This window comes from Dermacentor albipictus, chromosome 1 (assembly GCF_038994185.2).
Source record: "Dermacentor albipictus isolate Rhodes 1998 colony chromosome 1, USDA_Dalb.pri_finalv2, whole genome shotgun sequence".
Taxonomy (NCBI): domain Eukaryota; kingdom Metazoa; phylum Arthropoda; class Arachnida; order Ixodida; family Ixodidae; genus Dermacentor; species Dermacentor albipictus.
In genome coordinates, this window is record NC_091821.1 from 27,968,477 (window position 1) to 27,990,933 (window position 22,457).

Consider the following 22,457-nt stretch of genomic DNA (forward strand, 5'->3'; position numbering starts at 1 on the left):
TGTTCTTGATCAGTTTGTTCGCGTCCTATTCGAGTCCATGTATTATCGATCAAATGTGTCCTTTAAACACATTTAATTGTTTGTCCTGTAATTCGTACGGCCCCGCGCCGTAGCACTGGGTGTGTTCACGCCCATTCAGCATGGCGCTTTTTTCATAACCGATGCGATGCGGTGCAAAGGTCCAAACGAGCTATCCTCTATATTTTTTTTAATAACATCGGAGATGGTCAAGCGTACGGCCGCGACAGCTGACGTGAATAACCCAATTAAAAGCCGCGTATGCGCCTGCGGCCGCAAACTTCTCGGTGAGACTCAGTGTATGAACAATACAACATCAAAAGCAGCGACCAAACGCTTTGCGGGGACCTCTGCGGTCTATGTCCCTTTCGGGTGCCCATTCGACGGGGACGAGTCCAGTGTCTCTGCCTTGTTTTGATTAGTAAGCGCACCTGGGAAAATTCCGGCATTGTTGATGAGTACGTCGAGCCGCCGCTCATTGCGAACGATGTCATCGGCAAACTGGCGCACCGACTTCAGCGAGCACAGGTCGAGCTGGCGCACGACGACGGAGCAGCCGGTCTCCACCAGGATGTCCTCGGCTGCCCGCTGACCTTTGGCCGGGCTGCGGCAAGCCAGGATGACGCGGGCGCCTCGCCGCGCGAGTTCCTTGGCAGTCTCTTTGCCGATCCCTGGAAGTGGGCGATACGCTTGACCACCGGTCTATGCAGTACACACTACAGTGGTATAAGGCATCAAGAGAGATTATTCGGAAACAGAGTCCGGCCTCTTAAAGAAGTCACGCGCAACGCACCATGTGGTTTGAATGGAGCTGCCGGAAATGTTTAAAACCCAGCTTTAGCACAATTACCAGCACAAGATACTGCTCCTATAACGCAGACAATAGAGTTTGGTTCCAAGGCTTTTTTGACGTACAAGAGAGAACCACAGTAGGAGGGCGCTGTCACAACTATCACCTGCCAATAGATATATATACCAGACTGCCTGCGGTTCACGCACTACATCGACAGCTATCGGTCGGGGACGGGAGATTCAATTTTCGGTACAGAATTTTCCAGCCTCTTTCTTTTTCACTTGGACCAACTCGCCAAAACCATATGTTTATTTCAAGACGAAATAAACGTTTTTATTAGTATTGTTATTCACGGCACGTCGCCGCCGGTTACAAACATAACAGTTCCTCCTAACTTAACGGAACACCTCGAACTTCCCATCAAAGTCAGCTTTTCCCTCAAGTTTCTCGTATTCGATCCTTAATCCACGCTGATCTGTGTATGCCGTTTAGCGCTGCACATATCGTTTTTCACACCATCGCTAGTGGCTCTCCGCCTATCTCTCTCTTTCAAACTAGGATAGGCTATATAAAGCGCAGTCTTGAACTATTCCAGTAAAGGGTTACAGCGAAGCGCATCGTATCCCAGTATTTCCCGTCTTTCCAGCGGTAGTAATGAGTGCATGCAGCGTCACTCGTAAACCAGTGGTATTCAGGATACAACTTCCCGTAGTATACTATAGACGGTATTACGAAGGGAATTACCCGCTGTGAACCAAAAATTTTAGGAGGTATTTTATGTTACACAACGCGTTCATTGAACGCAGTAAACTTCATTGCAGACAAAGGTACAATAATCATTTGCACATGAGCCCCATTGGCTACAAGAACTAGAACAATCCCAATCGAAGCATCAATAAGTTTACCCCCGACTCACCTGCATTGCCTCCTGTAACTATGACTGTCTTGCCATCCATCCGATTAATGCCATTGTAAATGCCCTTGGTCCAGCGCAGGTACAACTTAGTGCCCGCAAGCGTAGCGACGATCACCAAGACCACCTTGAATCCATAACTACATAAGGCCACCACGATGGAAGCAATGAATCCCAGTGAAAGGAACCAGGTGTCGGAATCTGTGACTGCCTCGTTTGTGCCCATAGTCCTCTGCAAAATTGAATCGTGGCAGAAAGATCAAAGAAAAACGACGTGTTAGTTTTCTCGTACTCAGTGGTTGGTAACCATTATGGAAGACTCGCCAACAAGCGGGTTAGTCGATAGGTTTGGTTGTTCCTCAATACTTCAGTAGGGGCATTACGCGTTGCCCCTACTTTTACACGCAGTACTCACACCAAGGATGTGTTATTGGCAGATCGACAAGTTATGTCGGTAATGCGCTCATTTATCGGCGGTATTCGTCTCCCTTTCAACAAATCTACCCACAAACACTCTACGTCGCCTCAAAGTGCTGTGCAAGTAGTTGGTATACGCGGGCAGCAGTAGGTATCTCACGGGTACAGGAATGCTCCTTTGGCTACAATCATTTCTTGTACACAACATAGGCGTCACAAAACGACTCAACACAGAAGATGGCGCACTTCCTACGAACTGATTTCCTAGGTGAACAACTACAGCACTACAACACAGTACAACACTACAACTACAACACAGTATAATTTTTTTAAAGATGGATGGATGGATGGAAAAACTTTATTTTCGTCAGAACGCATGTGCGGACGATTCCGTGCTAGATGGCCATCGGCTCATGGCTGACGGCGACCTGGGTGGCCCACTCCACGGCCCTGGTTGGACGACCGGGTCTGAGCTGGCCAACACGGCCTCCCACTGCTCGAGAGAAGGATCACGCATAATATCCGCCGGTGGCGGCGCTATGCTACAGCTCCATAATATGTGGTCATAGGTGGCCAGTTCCTGGCACCATTTGCATTCCGGCTGAACGTCCGGGTAGATTTTGTTTAACACGTATGGGTTACAGAAAGATCTCGTCTGCAATCTTCGCCAGACGCTTTCCTGCGCCTTCACCAATTGCTTGTCCGGTGGAGGGTAAATTCTCCGCTCAAGTTTGTAATGGTTAGTAATGTCGTGAAAGGACACCAGCCCATCTCTCGTGGACCTCCCTGGAACGTCCGGCTCACCTGCTCGGCTGACGAAACCTCGAGCATTTATGTGAGCTGCCTCGTTCCCAGGGTTCCCAGAGTGGGCCGGTACCCAGACAATTTCCACCTCCGTAGTCCCTCGCCCCGTAGCCCGATTTAGTAATCCTGCCGCTGTGACAGAGATTCTGCCCCTCGCCAAATTTCGGATGGCTGTTTTAGAGTCGCTGAAAATCAGGTCAGCTTCAGTATTACCTATAGCTAGCGCTATCGCCGCCTCCTCTGCAGTTTCTGAGGAGCGGGTTTTGACTGATCCAGAGGTGATTAAGCGTCCCCGCCCATCCACCACCGCAACTGCAAATGCGTCATTGTTCTTATACTCGGCGACATCTACGTAGACCGCCCCGTTGTACTTCCCGTACTTAGCATGTAAAGCTCTGGCTCTTGCCTTCCTACGGTTCTCGTGATGGATCGGATGCATATTTTTAGGTAAAGGTTTTATGTAGAAGCCCTTGTGCATTTCTCGCTTCACCTGAATTTTCATGTCCCCAGCTGGAGGATCAACTCCAATGCCGATCCCTTCCAATATATCCCTCCCTACTATCGTTTTGGAAAGTCTACTGAGTTGCATCGCCAAGTGTGCCTCCCGCAGTTCTTCCAAGGTGTTGTGCACCCCTAATCCCAGCAGCCTTTCGGTGGAAGTATTGTTAGGCAACCCAAGGGCCGCCTTATACGCCTGTCTAATCATAGCCTCCACCTTGCCTTTCTCCGTCGCGTCCATCTTCATATAAGGCGTCGCATACACTATTCTACTGAGCACAAACGCCTGTACCAGCTTACACAAGTCCTTTTCCTTGACGCCTTGTTTACGATTGGCGATTCTCCTGATAAGTCTCACGGTAGCATTGACAGTATTTTTGAGCCTTTCCAAGGCCTCCCTATTCTTCCTGTTAGTCTGCAGATACAGACCCAGGATCCTGATCGTTTGGACCTCAGCGACCGGTGCACCCCCCACTTTCACCTTCAGCGGTGGTGGCGGCACATAGTGCCTCGCATGTATCCCTCTTGGTTTATCCCTAAGCACAAAAAGCTCGGACTTGGGCTGAGAGCACGAGAGTCCTGCCTCCCCCGATAGCTCCTCCACAATATCCACTGCCTGTTGTAAAGTTTCCTCCAATTGTGCGTCGCTTCCCTTTGTTACCCATAGAGTAATGTCATCCGCATAAAATGTATGTTTAAGTCCCGATATCATTGCCAGCCTGGGCGGTATCTTGATCAAGGCGAGATTAAACAAGAACGGCGATAAAACCGACCCTTGTGGTGTCCCCCTGCCCCCCAACGGGAAAGGATCCGATTTAAATTCTCCGACTACAATCTCCGCAGTCCTATCCTCCAGAAATGATCTGATGTATCGGAAGGTTCTCCCCCCCGGTCCTATGTCCGATAGGTTCCTTAATATTGCCTCATGGGTGACATTGTCAAAGGCCTTTGTGAGGTCGAGCCCCAAGATAGCCTTCGTGCCCGTGCCGTACCCAGGATCAACCACGTCCTTTTTGAGCTGTATCATGACGTCCTGCGTTGATAAATTAGCCCTGAAGCCAATCATCGTTTTAGGTATCAACTCCTTGTCCTCCACATAACCCTGAAGCCTGTTGAGGACCACATGCTCCATCAATTTGGCCAAGCAGGACGTCAGTGAGATGGGTCGAAGATTCTCAATACAGATCTTCTTCCCTGGTTTAGGAATAAATGTAATCCTAGCATGCTTCCACTCTGCCGGGATCTCCCCGGCCGCCCAATATTTGTTCATCAAGTCCGTGAGCGCCTCCACTGACTTGAAATCCAGGTTCCTCAGCATTTTATTAGTAACCCCATCTGGACCCGCTGCCGACGTAGTACGAAGCTGCCCCATTGCAAACTCCACCTCCGCCACCGTAAAGTCCGCATCTAATTCGAGGTTTTCCTCTCCCGAGTAATCCGGCAAGAAACCGCCCGCCTCGCCATTTATGTAACGACTTCGGAGTTCTTGAATGAACTCCCCAGTCGTGCCTTGATATTGATGAACTAACCTAGCCATTTGACCCTTCTGCGCCGATTTGGTTGCCGCCGGATCTAAAAGGTGCCTCAACAACTGCCATGTTTTTTTGCATCCGAATTGCCCATTCATCCTGTCACAAATTTGACCCCATTGTTTGCACTGCAAGTCCAACGTGTAGGTTTCGATTTCTCGTTCTAGCTTGGCCACCTTCCTACGGAGGACCCCATTATGCTTTTGTTTCTTCCATCTCCGAAGGAGACTCGCATGCGCTTCCCACATGTGTAACAGTCTAGAGTCCGCCGTAAAACCTTCCTCCACCGTCGGAACCTCTGCTGTGGTACCCTTCACGTCCTGCTTGAGCGCCTCAACCCAGGCTCCCAAGTCCTCGATTTCCCCGCTCACTGTGTCTTTCCTGACTTTCCGAAATCTGTCCCAATCCGTCACTCTAATTCCTTTTACCTTGTCTTTGTGCTTAGCAGCACTAAATACCGTGGAAAGGATGTGGTGATCACTGCCCAGTGGCTGTCCCGTGTTTACCCACTTTGCATCCCTAATACCTTTAACAAATGTGAGGTCCGGAGAGGTGTCTGCGCTAACGCTGTTGCCTATCCTCGTATGATCTAGCGGGTTGTTCAAGGTTGTCCATTGTAGGTCCTGAGCTACCCGCCAAAGCCTATTTCCCTTTGGAGTGGCTCGGATGTAGCCCCACTCCGGATGAGGCGCATTGAAATCTCCAACCACAATGAGTTGAGCCCTAGCCGCTAGCCGTTGCGTCTTTATCAAGAGGTCTGGCAAGCCCAGCCCTTTATCTTTAGGAGAAGAATATACATTAAGTACAAAGAGACTCTTATCGTCCTTTCTTTTGGGCAGAACCTCTAGCAGGACGTAGTCCTCTCTGCTGCTATCTATGGTATGCTGAATCGCCGTGGCGTTGCGATGGACTAGCATGGCCGTGAAGACGCTCGATACACCCCCCCGATCAATCTCTGGCGGTGTAAATGCCTTAAATGCCGGTAATTTCACCCACCCACTAGCCTCTTGCAAAGCTATAATGTCAGGCTTACTGTCCAGATTTTGTATGTCCAATTGCAGGTTCCCCCGCTTGCGACGGAAGCCCCTGCAGTTCCACTGCCAAACCTCAATTTGCTGGTGAGGGGCCATGATTAGGCACTAGGTTTACTAACATCGGCGCTTGGCCGACTACGGGAGGCAATCTAGCCTGTAGCGTAGCATTGAGCTGTTGAAACATGCCCATAACCTGTGTTTGGAAAGCCCGCATGTCATTGGTGAAGGCGTCAAGACGCTCCTCAATCTTGTCTAGTCTGGCTTCGATCCTGTCGACCCGAGCTTCCAACCTATCCTGTCTTTCCTCCAGTTTTCCTATTCTGTCCGCAAGGGCAGACATTTCCCCCCTAAGACTAGTGACTTTAACGACTGGCTGCGGCGTGTCCGCCGTTGAAATTTCTGCCACTCTTTTTGCATTAGCTCCCTCATCCGCCGATGGCGGCCTCTTAAGCTTCCCCCGATTCTCCACCTCCATAGCTGTGCTCTCGCTCTCGCGAGAAGCAGTCGCCTGTGCCGCTTTCAGTGGGGCCTGGACCACCGGCGTCTGTACCCTTTGTCCTTTGTCGCTTTTAAGCGCGCGTTCCATCTCTGCCATCCTGACTTCCATCTTTTTAATCGTCTCAGCCTGCTGCTGCACCTGCCTTTGTAGCTCCTTCTCTCGAGCAGTCTCACTCTGGGAGGCCACGTAGGGCCAGCTCACCTTTTTTCTCGTGGCACTGGGACTTCTTCCATGACTGGAACCCTGTTCTCCTTTGCCACGCTCGGGTCCGGGCAGTGGTGGGAAGGAAGTGGACCGGTCCCTGCTCTTGTTATCGTCTCTCGCACCGCTGGATGACCGCTTCCTGGGCCTCGAGCGCCGCTCCTCCTTGTCAGTTAGGCCGTTGTCCTCACTGCCCTGCTGCAGGCCCGTCGGCTGCTTACGGGCTAGACGAAACTTGCAGTTCCGGCTCCCCGTGTTGTGCGCCCCATGGCACACGATGCAGTCTGGAGTGCAGGTCAGCGGCTCTCCTTCCGGTGGTGCAGGATGATCCTTTCCGCAACGGCGACAGAGATTAGTCTTCGGACGATAACAAACGTCCGCCCGATGTCCCACTCGTCTGCAGTTATAGCAGGTCTCGACTAACTCTCTGTACGGAATCACCGCGTACAAACAGTTCCAGTAAATAACCTGCCAGGGAACATGCTTCCCCCCGAACGTTATCTGAATCGCTTTCGACTTCCCCAAAGGTCTGGCATCCAAAATTTCTATGCCATCATTCCTCTTCAGGAATCCCGCCCGAACTTCTGCCAGTGGGCATCCGTTGTACGCGTTGTAAATGACTCCGCGCACAGAGTTCTCCGGCGCCGCCACGTACGCCGAAATCTCAAGGTCATGATTACCCAGCTTGAGTGTCTTCACATTCGCATATGCCCCACAGCGATGCATACACGGCGTGCTCACCGTCATCGTGTTATTCGTCTCGTTGACCCGCACCAGGTCTTCCTCCGCCGCAGTCGCATTCGTCAGCTCCGCTGCCGCTCTCAAGGCATATCCGAGTTCCCTCGACGTTACCATACTCAAGTCCCAATCCTTGGGTCGGCACACAACCTTGAAGTCCTTCGCTGGCATCTTCAGAAACGGTCCCCGTTTCTTCCACACCGGCGCTTTCCCGCGCTTGACTTGTTCTGCTCCGTGCGTCTGGCGCCCGTCGCTGCCTGCCTGCTTCTCGCTAGGCTTACTCTCGGGATGGTTCCCGTATACAGATTTCTTGAATCTATCTTGAGCCCGCAAAACCCAGGCCCATTCTCCCGCCTCGAACTCTTCGGGCGTTATAGTCTCTCCCGCAACGGAGTACTCCATGGTCTTCAGCCTCACAGAGGCCCACAACCACAAGTCACCGCCCCGGAGCCCGGTGCCGTCGGCGGCGGCTCGGCCTAATGATGAGGCCTAACTTTGCCGCGCGGTGGTTGAGCACGAAAAGCGTGGAAAAACCCCTAAAAAGGGGGCAAACTTGCCGAAATTAGGTGTCCGCAGGGAGAGGGCAACTTCCTGTGGAGAATCACACCAAAAGCAAGTCCACAGCACAGGGAGTTCCACCGAAAAACGGTTTCAAAGCGGGAGCCCATGCGAAGCACGTCCGCAATCTTCGACTTCGTCGTCGACCTTGCTTTACCTTCTCTCCCCAATTTGCGGATGCTGGCAGCTGGCCGCTGCTGTCTTGTCAGCTTTACTTGTTTGGCCACTGGGTATTATGTGCAAGTTGGGAGGTTTCCGAATAGACAACTTGAGTCGCTGGGTATGCGCCACTGGGTATTCTCAATAGACGGCGTCGGCCACTGCGTATGGGCGTTGTTTATGTGCCACTAAGTCGATCCCTCAACAGACAAATAGAATATGCGAGAAGTGAAGAAGTCGGAAACAAAGGTCGAGTGTGGAAGTAAAGGTTGAAATATCGAAGCTTTTGTTAATTTTAGTAATATTGTTACTAATCCGTATATATAGGGCGTGGTGCTGAAGACGCGGCTGATTGTTAACAAAGAAGATTTGGCGGGAAGAACGCGCCGTTGGTTCGGCATCCATCTTGTCTATAGACGAGAAAACCATGGCCAGGCGGCGCTACTGCACCTCCTGACAGCGCCTCAATGTGGAAACGCCAAGCAGCGCGGTCGCGTCGTGGCGTAGTCTCCGCTTTGTTTGCATTGTGCCGTCCGCGCTTTTCTTCGCTGCTCATTCTAACGGCGCTCCGTTTTCGACGATGGCAAATCGCATGCTTGCGCAACAGCGATGCATGGATTGCCGTGCGGTTTCAAATAGGTTGCCGACGCCGACAGCTTTTTTTTCGTGGCGGCAACCTCACGATAGGGGAGCGTCTGCTTCTGAACGTGTACGGCGTTGAACAAATTGTGGACGGTGATGTGAGAGTGAAAGCCAAGTGCGTGTCACAGGTGTCCGACAAGATCGTAGACGACGTCGAGTTAGAGGTACGCACCATGTTCAGAAATTTAGCCACTTTTATTTCAATTACAACACAAGTCACACTGGCAGCAGGAACTTCTGTTGTCATACTACTCGATGACTGCAGATCCATTGGGCTGCTTCTTGACGGTTCCGTCACTTCACAAAGGCATGTTCTGGAGTCTGTTTCACACGTGTCTAGTTGCTGCTCAAGAGCTGTGTCGCTGCAGTACGAAAGCACATGTCCCGGTGGTACTGACTGCTGAGAAGACTGTTATGAGTGCCATTGGTCTGTTTGGCGCCGCTTCCATCTGCATCGCAAATAAATGAAACAGTATGTGTGCCTATTTGTTGTGGGGATTAAATTACTCCCAATAATATGCTTGCAAAAGTAACGTTCCTGTGATTGTGCGCATATATTTTTCTACAAGAGTGGTACCACTACAAGTTATGATACTTGCACACTTAGATACTTAGAAAGCATGGGCAAACAACAAACATAACGCGCACGTCTCGAGCGGCTGCTTTCCGATCTGCCGCTTCCCGACGCACGCGACGACGGCGGCTTGCATTAAATACGGTCTGCTACCACACAAAAGTAGCGCGCGGCCTCTTTCGTTACCTGCACAACTTGTAATTTAAGTTGCAGTGTTTGGAAAAGGGAAATAATTTTGTTGAGCTCGTCCATGCCGATCGCGAGGGAAGGCACAGTGCAATCAAATAAATTTGGGGGTTCTAAGTGCCAAAACCATGCCAAAACCACGAAATCATTATGAGGCCCGTTGTAATGGGGAGTCTCAGGAATAATTTTAACCTCTGGGGGTTCTTTAATGTGCACAAAAATCAGCACAGGGTAACAAGGGTGTTCTTGCATTTTGCCCCTATCGAAATGCGGCCGCCGTGGCTGGGAATCGAGCACGCGTCGTAGAGCTTAGCGGTGCAACACGTATGAATTTACCGCTAACAAACGGCAGATGCCACCACAATTCAACAACGCGACACGACTAAACAAACGGCCGAGCACTAAAAACAGGCATATGACTATTCCGCTTTCAAGATATTACACGCGAATGCGAAAGTATGAGACTTACTTGACTCGGCGCGCTGCAGTTATCCATACTTGTCGTCTGTCCTTCTCGTACCACTTCCCAGGAAATCTGTAGAGAACTTCATGGGCGGCATACGACCTTTCGTGTTTTCGAAGGCTGCTGTGGCAATCAACAACACATCAGTATTGCGTGCCACCTTTCCTGGCTGATGAGGTCGCACTCGGCATCGCAAAAACCACGCGCACGAGCGCTCCCGCCGTACAGAACACGGGCGCGCGCTAGCGCAGCGACGACCCTCGAAACTTCCATCGGTCCGCTAGGGGAGCGTTCGGCGCTGGTGTCGCGCGGGCAAACTTTAGGTTGCCTCGTCTATGCAGCGTGGCCGTGCTTGTAAGCAATCTGTGGATACTTTTTTTTTTACGTAATTGCTTCACTAATTTGTCGCCGTGGATTTTTTGTGAAGGTTCGGGGCAGCCCCATAATATCACGGAGTGGTCGTCGCCTCGGTATTAACATCGTGACATATGTTACAACAGAACTGCTTGTTGGCCTAGTTGGTGCTTGCTAAAAGACATGTTTAAAATACATGGTGCGCAAGACTGTGGCAAGAAACATGGCGCGTCCTACGGGAAATGCGCCACGGGGGTGGTGTGAGAAATTCTCCTTGAGTGCGGCAAGTCCTACATAGGACAGATTGGACGCTGCATAAATGAATAAGCCAGGGAACACGAACTAAATTTAATGAAAGATTGCGTGTCACATTTGCCAGCACACTGCAAGGCCTGCATGTGCAAACCATGTTTTTCTGAGATTAGGATTCTTGGCAAAAGCAGAAATAAAACAGCACGTAAGCTAATGACTAGCTTAGTATATAAAAAAGACAGGTTCAAGTTGCATTAGCGATACATCTATCTTGCTCTACAAATCGGAAACGAGATTGTTTGACCGCTGGATAATGCAAGTTCGTGAACAGCCTGCGCATGCGTGTAGACAAGCCGCCCGTGTTGTCTTCTATGTGTCTTCCTCTTGTATGTGTTTTAACTTGCGGCAAAAAACATCGTGCTGGAAGAGGTGGGGCCAGCGCTGACAAGCCCAACCGTTCGTCTGGCGTATCCGAAAGATCCAAGAAAGTTCTGTGACACCAATAGCGTCGACGTGGAAGATTGGATTGCCCCGTATGAGCATGTGACTACCCACAACAGATGGGATTCATATGTATGTAATGTTAGCCAACTTGATGTTCTACCTCCAATGCACGGCGAGGCAGGGGCGTAGCCAGGGGGGGCGCTTATGGGGCTTCAGCCCCCCCCCCCCCGAAATTTTTTCGTGCTGTCTATGCACCGCCGACCAAAGCGACCCCCGGCGCCGGAAATCACTCTGGATTTTGTCTAGAATGTCTTTTTGACGCTCGAAAAGACATTTAACCACGAAGATGGCAAACTCGGGCTGGATTTCGTGGCAACGCCCATACACCGGGAGTCACATAACGCCAAGCAGTCCCATCCGAGCACAAAGTTTCAAGGGCGCTTTGATGGTGAGCGGGCTCGCCGCGGCATCTCACTGAGGCCACGGAATCTATGGAGCGCATGGATATCAATTGCGAAACTTTATGGGTGTAAATCTCATAAGCTCTTGATGTGAAAGGTGCATTGACATTTCCAAAGTTGTGCTTTAGGTTTTCAATTGCGGAACTTTGTGGGTTTATTGTTGTTATAAACATTTGACGCCAAAGGTCTATTGACTTTTCTAAAGTCTTACATCGGAACATACAACGAGACAAGCCAAATCAACACACTAGCAGACGAGTTGACAAAGCAGGCAGCGAGGTCCAATGAGACGAAGCGTTGGGGTGGTTCATTTGTGCCGTCATGTCACATAAAAAAATATCAACATTTTTTTTTTAACCTACGCCAGAACATCCATGTCAAGACACTAAAGCCAGCCAAAGTAACTACGTTCTTATTTATTTTTTCTACTTTGACTTTTACTCGCGAGGAAACATTCAGCTTCTTCAATTTTTTTCTTTTCTTTTTTTGTTCTCGCTACTCTACCCGCAGGCTGCCAGAGCCAGCCAGAGCGCAATCGTTTTTCTCGTATGGCCCCGACCACCGTGCGGTGCACTTCGGTGCGCGTTCGGTTTGCTCTGGCCGAGTGGATTTTCACCTAACAGAGTTTTGGACGCTTTCTGGCTAGCAGACGAGAAAAAAAAACAGTGGTCGCTCGCCGCCATCACTGTGGGGACTCGAAGGATTGCACCGCATTCCTTGAACGGAACCTTTCCGGAAAGTCTTGTTTCGCCGCTGTAGGATACTGAGCAGTATGCGTATGGTTCTCAGTGGACCAAGCGTCTCATGTTTTCTTCGGTATTCCTTCCGTAGCCCCATTAGGTGCCCAAAGTAGGCATTCGATTCTGGCCAACATACTTTCCTATGCGTTTTTTTTTTCATTTCGGTGCCTCCGCCTCACAGAAAAAAAAATACATTGTTGCGGCGCAGTGAATTGTCGCATGGTGAAAGTTCGATTTTGATACTTCTTTTGCGGAAAGTAACGGGCGACGGGACGCTTGAGTTGCCGGATACGTTTATTATATTATTGCGAAAGCAATTATATGGACACTCCAGGCACATTCCTGCCGTCGCCGTCGCCCTCATGTTTCGTATAAAGTCCAAGGGTGATAACATCGTGACCACGCGCTGCATGCTGTATGTGCGAGTGAAAGCGTGAGAGGGGAGGTGGAATGGGTGAGCTGACGATGGTGGCTCAGTCTTGTATGCGCAAAGGAGAAAAGCGTGGAGCAAGCGCGCCGCCTTCCGTCGCGCGCAATACATCGGAAGGAGTGGATGGAATGGGGGCGGAATCTAGGATTCTGTGAATCTATGATTGTGCAACATGTTTATTTGCCTTGTTTGACGCATTATATACAGTTACTTCTTACATACATAGACTCATTGGAGACTTATATGTATACTTAAATATCTTGTTGCGAGGTTTTGTGTATACATGCAGTGAACTTTGTTTCCAGTGACACTTTTTTGTCCTTTATCAAGCCGTATTTTCGCATTTGTATATCCCATTGTATCTTTGCATTTCTAATGTACGAGGGCGAGTCAAATGAAAGTGAGCCTACCCTAACCACGCAATAATGGTTCGGTTCATTATCTGCGAGGCATGCGCGTAGGAGAACGGCATGTCTCATTTACAAAAGTGACACACAGGTGTGAAGATAAATGTTCTTTAATGCTCTCATACACTGGGTTGAATATGGTTGCGTCACATAATGGACACTTCAGAAGTTGAACAGCTCGGTGTCGCGAAGTTTTCGACAGCTGAAGGTGTTTCCAAAACAGAAATTAATCACCATATGACTGCCGTGTACGTTGAACACTTCATTTCATTGACCACTGTGAAGCGTTGGAGCAAATGGTTCAAAGGACGTTGCAAAGACATTCCAAGACCGCGCCAAAACCATGGGGTCATCTTGTTCCACGACAATGCCTGTCCCCACGTCGCTTATGTGGTTAATACAAAACTAGCAAAGTTCGAGTGGGAAACGCTGCAACATCCGCCATACAGCTCAGACCTGTCACCTTGCGACTTCTACATTTTGGGGCAACCGAAAAAACAGCTCAAGGGAACCAGATACAGACTTTTTGAAGCAGTAACCCAAGGAGTTTGATAAGACGGGAATCACGCGACTCGTTAGTCAATAGGACAAATGTCTAAATTCTCACGAAGACTACTTTTAAATAAAGTACCCCGTTGTTGGCTCATTCATTTGACTTGCCCTCATATATCTTGCAGAACTCCTGCTTTTTATACGTGCTCTCTGTCGCAACTATAACTTCGGTGCAATTACTCACGATACACGACAAGGGACAGCTACTCCTGCGTAATACATTGGAACAAACGACACCGTCATTGAGGTTTTTCACTGGCCATTGCATATATACAAGAGTGTAAGCACGGTTCTTGAATGGCAAAGTTTCATTAACATATTTGTCCTCAACTTGTTCAGTTCATTGCCTTTTAATTTTCATTTCAGCGGCATGCACTGCTTTCCTAGTTTCAAACTGATATAGTTCTAAGGTTCGTATGATATTTTCTTTACTTAATAAATAGACAAAAAACATGGAAGCATTGACGTCAGTTATGTGGGGCACAATTTTTGGCACACACGAGTATAATATTTTATGAAAAAATACATATTTTACTTGTATTTACAGTGCGTAGCTTTCAAGAATTTGTTTGCAGCATCTTTGGCAATGACAATGCAGTTATTATTCATGTATTTGATCCCTCGATAAATTGTTTTAGAGGAAGCTTTAGCTCGGGCTCAATCCGACGCGGCCTATTCAAATACTTGTAAAACGCAGAAACGCTTTTCTGAGATAATCCTGCTGATCGCTTTTATTGAAATTGGTTGCATTTGAGAGAGAAAGTTAAATCCTAGTGTCTGTTGGAAACAAAACTTCGATTTAGGGCCTGAATTTTGCTTAAAATATTTTTGAAAAATTCGAAAGTTTGATAAAATAGAAGCACGACGTTTACAAACTAATAGCTATGCATGACGAACAGATATTGTGGTTCTGTAAACGGCATTTATTATAACAGTCAAAGCAGACAAGTTTGCTGTGTCAATTTGTATCTTACGTGAATTGGTTACGTTATGTACAAGGGTTCTGCAAAAGCCGTATTTCCACAATACTAAATTTTGAGATTCATGTGTAGCATATATATTTTGTCCGCTGTAGATGTACTATTAGATGCAATTCACAGAATTGTGATATCATTTTTCATTGTTGAGTCACGGAGTTTTAAACTTGATAGTTTCGTTTCCTGAAAATTTTCAATTTTGGCCAATTTTTAATAAATAATTGACCACCTAAATGAAAAATTCGAAAGCAGTAGTCACTATAATTAAACTTTTTCATTTAAAGGCAACAAACCTCCTCAAATTTGATGAAGTGGTTGCAGGGAAAAACGAATTCCCCTTCTACATGTACTTAAATAGGAGCACCCGAGCTAAAGCTTCCTCTTAAGGAGGAGGCTGAGCTGCAACGTGCAGCTATATATATATATATATATATATATATATATATATATATATATATATATATATATATATATATATATATATATAGCTATAGCTATATATATATATTGGGCCAGTGGTGTATCCCCCCCCCCCCCGAACAAAATTTCTGGCTACGCCACTGCGGCGAGGGTATGGTTTAAGAAACCACGAAGATGAGCTTACAGACCGGGACACATGTACGCCGGGGCCCTATAACGTAAAACTATTCCAATCTGTTTTTATTCCAATCTCCTGACGTCAAACTTACGTAACCACTGACGCCAGCATCGCGCGGTAACCCACAGCGTTGTTTTAAAAACCAAATCGAACGCTCTCCTCTTTTATGGGAGGTCACTTTTCTTGCTTTCAAAACGAATAGCATTGCCTACATTGCGCAGATTTTCTTATAGAATTGGCTGACAAGAGGCGACGAGCATGCTCAAATGGACAGGGATTCGATGGGGCCGAGCCAGAATGGTGAAAGTAGATAACCGGCTGAAGAGGATGGTGCCGGCGTCTGTGATTGATCCGCTTCCCTTTACTTAGCTTGCGCTGGATGGTCGAAAATAGCGGCGGCGTGCAACGGACCGTTAAAAATGCCGCCAGAACGGATCCTCAGCAAAGCAGAGTTGGCAGAGTGATGGCGCATACGTGCCGAAGGGGCCCGATAACGTTATAGCGACACGGAAAAATTTTTACTATATATATTGTGAGCATTAATTCACACGCTTCATATTCTCACCTGTACATACTCATCGTCACCATTTTGGGGTCTGGTGGTGGGGCTCTCACTTGAGAGAATAAAGAAGAGACTGGCTGCCTAAACCTATATGTTATATATGTTAGTATTTGATAAAGATTGCCTAATTTCATCAAAATCTTGGCCAATTCCCTACAGTGGGTGTGCGCCATCGCAAAAGGAATATCATACCATACCAAACCTCGTCTCACAAGTGGTGGAGTGTGCTGTCCAGTCCCTTCGTCCTCTCGCTCTCCCTCCAGCTTCATCTACGCTACATCCCTGGATCTCCGCTCGGGTCGCCGCCTCTACCAACTGCACTCAACCATGTCGCATGACCAGCAGACCAATACCACGACATCCACCTTGCCTGCTCCTGCGGGAACTCCTTCTTGGACAGTCACCAACCCTCAGAAGGATCCACCGGTGTTTGCTGGGCTTCCAGGTGACGACGTTGAAGACTGGTTGGAGCTATACGAGCGCGGGAGTGACTTTAACCACTGGAACGAATCGGCAAGACTTGCTCACGTCACCTTCTACCTAACCGGCGTTGCGAAAACTCGGTTTTACAATCATGAGCTCGATTTCGTCAACTGGAGCATCTTTAAACACCATCTACGCCAGATTTTCGTGAACTCGTCTGTCCGCTCCGATATCGCCAAGAAGAAGCTTGCTGAGCGTGTTCAGCACTCGGGCGAGTCTTACACTTCGTACATAGATGACGTTCTCGCCCACTGCCGCCGCGTGAACACCTCGATGGCAGAGATGACCGTGTACGCCACCTGCTCAAGGGTATTGGGACTGTGGCATTCAATGCTCTTGTAGTACTGAATCTCACTACCGTCGCAGACATCATCAGTACGTGTCAGCGTGTCGATGAGCTTCATATGCTCCGTTTGCACCCTGACACATCTGATTTCAGGGCGTCCAACGACAGCGAGCTACGCACCTTGATTCGCTCCATCATCCGTGAGGAACTGCACGCCCAAGCTTCGTCAAACCCTCCTGAGGTCCACCTTACACCTCCTGGTGGGGGCCTACGCCATATCGTGAGGGAAAAGATAGCTGCCGTGATCTGCCCGCAAGTCCCGAGCCCGCACGCCATCCCTACGCCAACTTATGCTCAGGTTGCCTCTATAGTGCCACCCTCCCAGCAGCCACCACAACAGGCACCTGCACCGCACGTGTCCCTGAATGCTATCACTACAAGACCACCATCTGTTCCGTCTTACAACGCATGGAGCCCACCTCGACCAGTTTGTTACTACTGCGGCATCCGCGGCCACATTTCAAGGTTTTGCCGATACTTCAGCAAGTTGAAAGACGTGGCTATGACGGGTTTGAAAGGGATGAGTTTTCTGGCCCTGTACCACAATATCGGCGTTTTTACTACGATTATTATCCACGACGTTCCCCATCTCCACAGGACTTCAACACTGCCGGTTCATTGCGTTTCCCGCGTCGTCGCTCTCAATCACCGATGCGGCGCTCCTCTTCCCCTCTACGACCGGCTACTTCGTCCTCCGATCACCGCCCGGAAAACTAAATGATGCAGCTTCAGGAGGGAAAGCTGCATCCTTTGGACAACGTGAAACTCCTCCGGAGCGCCCGTCAAATGTACTTTTGGTGCGTATTGAAGGTATGCGAATCGAAGCCTTGGTTGACACAGGTGCATCGCTTTCCGTTATGAGTACTGACTTGTGTTCTCGATTGCGAAAAGTGAAGACACCGTATAATGGCCCTCCCCTTCGTTGTGCTGATGCAGTTCTTGTTTAGCCCTCCGGTGTTTGCACTGCGCGTGTTTACATTGATGGCATCCTTCACCACATTCAGTTCGTCGTGCTGTCTTCGTGTACCTACGCGATCATTTTGGGGTGGGACTTCCTGTCCTCTGTCTCAGCTTTCATCCCTTGCCGTCAGCGAACTATTCATATGACGGACACTGAATCTTCGTCCGCTGTCGATGCTCATGGCCTACGTTTCGTCACGTCTACCGACTGTTTCATTCCCGCGGGCAGTGAACATATACTCACACTGACTTCCGACACTACTCTTAATGATGTGTTCCTTGCGCCGAGCGGTCACTGCATTTCTGGTGGGCTTAGCCTTACTCCTAGCCTGGTGTGCTTTCAGAATGGTAGAGCGTTCGCCGCTGTTCGTAACCCTACTTCTTCGCCAGTTGTGCTCTTCCAGGGCACTACAGTGACTTGCTTTACTGACACCGAACCTCTTTCGCTGGTACCGCTTCACACTGAATCACCACCGTTGTCTACCACAACTGATTATCATACTGCTGCCGCTGCTTTAACGGCCGCGATAAATCCCAATCTGACCGCTGCGCAGAAAAAACACCTTTTGGCACTCCTGCAAAAACACAGCGCGTTATTTGACGTTCACTCCAAGCTTCTGCGGTGCACTTCCGTCGCAGTACATCGCATCGAAACCGAAGGCAGTTCGATTGTACGCCGCTGCCCGTATCGCATGTCTTCCGCAGAACGGAAAATCATTGTGGATAACGTTGATGACATGCTCAAAAGAGGCGTCATTCGGCAATTGTCCAGTTCTTGGTCGTCTATGTTGTGCGGGTTCGCAAGAAAGACGGCTCTGTACGATTTTGCGTCGATTATCGAGCCCTTAATAAGGTCACGCGCAAAGACGTATATCCGATCCTAAGAATCGACGATGCCATTGACTCCCTCCAGGGTGAAGAATATTTTTCTAGTCTAGACCTCCGATCTGGGTACTGGCAAATCCCCATGCACGAAGTGGACAAGGACAAGACAGCCTTTGCAACACCAGACGGACTTTACGAGTTCAACGTCATGCCCTTCGGTTTATGTAATGCCCCTGCAACATTTGAACGCATGATCGACACAGTTTTACGTGGCCTTAAGTGGAAGACCTGTCTGTGCTATTTAGATGACATCGTTATTTTTTTCTACAACTTTTCATCAGCACCTTGAGCGTTTGAACGAAGTTTTCAGATTCATTTCCAACGCTGTATGGACTCCAACTCAACACAAAGAAATGCCATTTTGCCAGAAAGAACATAAAAGTGTTGGGCCACCTTATCAGCAAAGATGGCGTTCGACCAGATCCCGACAAGATTGCTGCCGTGCTTCGCTTCCCTCGCTCTGAAAATCAAAAACAATTAAGAGGTTTCTTAGGCCTGGCATCCTACTTGCGATGCTTCATCAGTCATTTTGCTGCCATGGCGTCGCCGCTGCACAAGTTGCTCACATCGGGCACTGCCTTCTCTTGGACAGACGAATGCGAACTTTCTTTTCAAGGCCTCAAGTTAGCATCAACCACCGACCCTGTCCTCTGTCACTTCGATGAGAACGCACCAACTTGTTTGCACACCGACGCTAGTGGCCATGGGATCGGTGCTGTCCTTCTGCAGCGTGATACCACCTCACGAGAGAGACTTGTTGCCTATGCCAGCCACGCATTAACGGCTGCCGAAATGAACTACTCCATCACAGAGCAGGAATGTCTCGCAGTAGTTTGGGCGATACAAAAATTTCGACCATATCTTTATGGACGCCACTTCACAGTCATAACCGACCACCACGCCTTATGCTGGTTGTCGTCAATCAAAAATTTGTCTGGACGCCTTGGTCACTGGGTTGTCCGCTTACAAGAGTACGATTTTGACGTTGTCTACAAGTCTGGGAAAAAGCATCAAGGTGCCGACGCATTCTCTCGCTGCCCGCTGCCACTATTATCTTCGAGTACATCTCTCCATTGCTGGCCGCTGGATGATGAGACTAAGTCGCCACTCCCGTTATTACCTCTAGCAGTTACTCACACGTTATCTTCCAATCGCGTCACTCAGCTCGCCTTGTGTCAACGTTCTGACCCCTACTGCAACAGCATTAGCCAACGCCTCTGATGAACTACTTCTGCACCAAATGCCAGATTACGCCGACAATTGCGACTATTTAAGCTCGACAACGACGTGCTGCACCGCTACATTTAAACTCCGACGGACACCGCTGGGTACCTGTTCTTCCACGTTCGATGCGCACACGAGTCCTGGAAGCCTTTCACGACGACCCATCTGCTGGCCATTTGGGTTACCACAAAACATACCACCGCGTTAGGAGCCGTTTCTTTTGGCCAGGCATGTCTACCTTTGTGGCCACTAGGCCACACTAGGCCTGCCTGCCCTAACTTCCTACCCTACAGTGGCAAATAAAGTTGTTTCTCCCTCTCTCTTTGTGGCCAAGTACGCGTACGTCGCTTCTTGCGTCCAGTGTCAACACCGTTTGCCATCGTTGGAATAGACCTAGTCGGCCCTCTGCCCATAACACAGGCATGGATCATGACAGCTGTTGACCAGCTCACACGTTACGCAGAGACCGCTCCTCTACGCTCTAGTTCGGCCTCCGACGTTGCCACGTTTTTCTGGATGCCATTGTGCTGCGTCATGGTGCACCTCGTGTACTGTTAAGCGACCGCGGCAAGACTTTCATGTCAACAATGATCGCAGAAGTACTCGGAGCTTGTGGCACAGTTCATAAGACGACATCCGCATGTCACCCTCAAGCAAATGGCTTAACAGAGCAATGTCATCGCACACTAATAGATATGATATCAATGTATATCGGACCAAACCACGACAACTGGGACAAACTTTTACCTTTTGTGACCTTTGCTCACAACACTGCTGTCCAACGAACTACGGGGTGCTCACCTTTCTAACTAGTTTACGGCCGTTCACCGACATTCACCATGGACGCCGCTTTCTTCAATCCCCCAACTAACGTACACCTCTGGCAGTATACCCGAACAGTTCATACTGTTTATCATTCATACGCTTCATATTCTCACCTGTGCATACTCATCATCACCGTTTCGGGGCCTGGTGGTGGGGCTCTCACTCAAAAGAATAAAGAAGGGACTGGCTGCCTAAACCTCGTCTCGCAATATATACGCAAGTACACCCATGCTCCGCGGCCGCTCCCAGTATCTAGTGCCAGAGCAATCGGTGGGCAGCCATCTTCTATGCCTTTTGGAACGGGGCAGCCTCCGACTACTCAGAAGAGAAGTCAGTTTTGCTCGGTATATTAAAGCGTATTTTACGCGTACACGTCACTTTGACGCCATGAGTTTTCGTGGTTTTGTGACGCCGCGTGACAGACAGGTGAAGTAGGCGCAGCCCGATAATGCTGGACCAATGGCAGAGTACTCTGGCGAAAAAGGCATCGAATGAGAAATAATTATTTTTCTTTCGTTCGGTCTAATCATCATCAGTGTGCACACATCAAATCAGATGGGGCATTTTTGCTGTTTTCGTGACGTCGCGTGAGAGACCGGCGTAGTTGGGGGGGGGGGGGGGCTGAACATTTTTTGAGCAATCATGGAGGGCTGATTGAAGAATTGGAATAGAAAAGTTTGGAACAACTTTACGTTATCCGGCCCCAGAAGCCGAAAGATTTGATTGGCCATCCTTTCGGATGGAATAACGCCGCTAAGAAAGACCTAGCGACCCGCTCCCAGACATCCACGGAATCATACGCCGCTTGCATTCAGGACTTACTTGCTTTGCCACAGTGCTGACAGTGACATGTCTGATTTGGAGGAGGTTGGGCATAATTTGAAAGCCATCGTTGACGATGCTTTCAACCTGCTGTTGTGTAAGAATTCTGCGACATTAAGTGATATTATTAAGCAGTGTCAATGCTTTGAGTAGTCAAAGAGCCGCTGCGTTGCATCGTCTTCGACCGAACACTGCTGCGACATCCTCATGCGGGTGCAGCAAAATGCAGCCACCATCGACTTCAGAAGATCTGACACGAATTGTTCGGCACGAAATTGAAGCAATGTTAGCTGCCACCCTTTCTACACGCCCCTGTGATCCCAACAGCTTGCCCGGGATACCAGTTGTCATGCGCGCCGGTTTCCCTCGGGCCAAAGGCGCAGGAACGAAATGGGCGAATTTATAGCAACTCATTAACCGTTTAGGACAGCTTCGCTTCGCATAGATTCCAAAATGTGCATTGCATCATGTGTAATTCCTTTTTTAGAAAGATTTTAACCTTGTAACACCATTGCCACGAGCAAGAATTTGATTACAGCCTAATCAAGAATGAAGCAAAGAACGCATATGTTAGAGTAACTATTTGCAACGTTACTGTAATCACACCCGAGTTGACATTGTTCTCATCAATGCGTCATGTGTTGCACACATGCGTCTAAAGAACGCTCGAAACTTGCCGATACGAGGCCACAATACCCATGAGCAATAACAGCGTAAAGTAAAATCTTGTGCTCACCTTCTGCGGTACAAATGGCTCACAACAACCGTGACCTTGTGCGCCACGACGCTGCGGCTCCAAAGTGAAACAGCACAAAAACCTGTCCGTACAGCCGACTTGAACGTCGCGCTTTTACTATTCACAACTGTCCAACAACTGCGCTACACTTGGTTTAGAAACACGTCTCTTGCCAACGAAGAGTGCGCGACCGAGTGCTGCGACCACTGGAACGAACGTGTCCCGAATCGAAGAAAGCTCGGTGAGCGTCACGTCAGAGCGACTGTCTCGCGCTGTGATGAAGCAAGTGACGGTTTTTCCGGGGAACTCACGCGGCGCGTCTCTTGAAACGGGATCGTAAACTACTTGACTAGTTCACAAGGCGGGTACGTGG

At 49.0% G+C, this 22,457-nt stretch overlaps 1 protein-coding gene across 3 annotated transcripts in view; it reads right to left on the reverse strand.

The window, feature by feature from the left end:
* The window catches only part of LOC135906048 (retinol dehydrogenase 12-like), a 128,930-nt gene extending 106,697 nt beyond the window's left edge, over window positions 1-22,233 (reverse strand). For 2 of the 3 annotated variants that reach the window (XM_065437196.1, XM_065437197.1), the window contains exons 1-3: window positions 8,002-8,136; window positions 1,728-1,956; window positions 450-689 (exon numbers count right to left, since the gene is read on the reverse strand). In XM_065437196.1, the coding sequence (XP_065293268.1) occupies window positions 450-689; window positions 1,728-1,956; window positions 8,002-8,112 (580 nt within the window). In that variant the 5' untranslated portion in view covers window positions 8,113-8,136. Of the gene's footprint in view, window positions 1-449; window positions 690-1,727; window positions 1,957-8,001; window positions 8,137-22,084 lie in introns of those variants that run through there. The other variant, XM_065437198.2, reaches the window with a different exon arrangement.
* Between the last annotated feature and the right edge of the window lie 224 nt (window positions 22,234-22,457).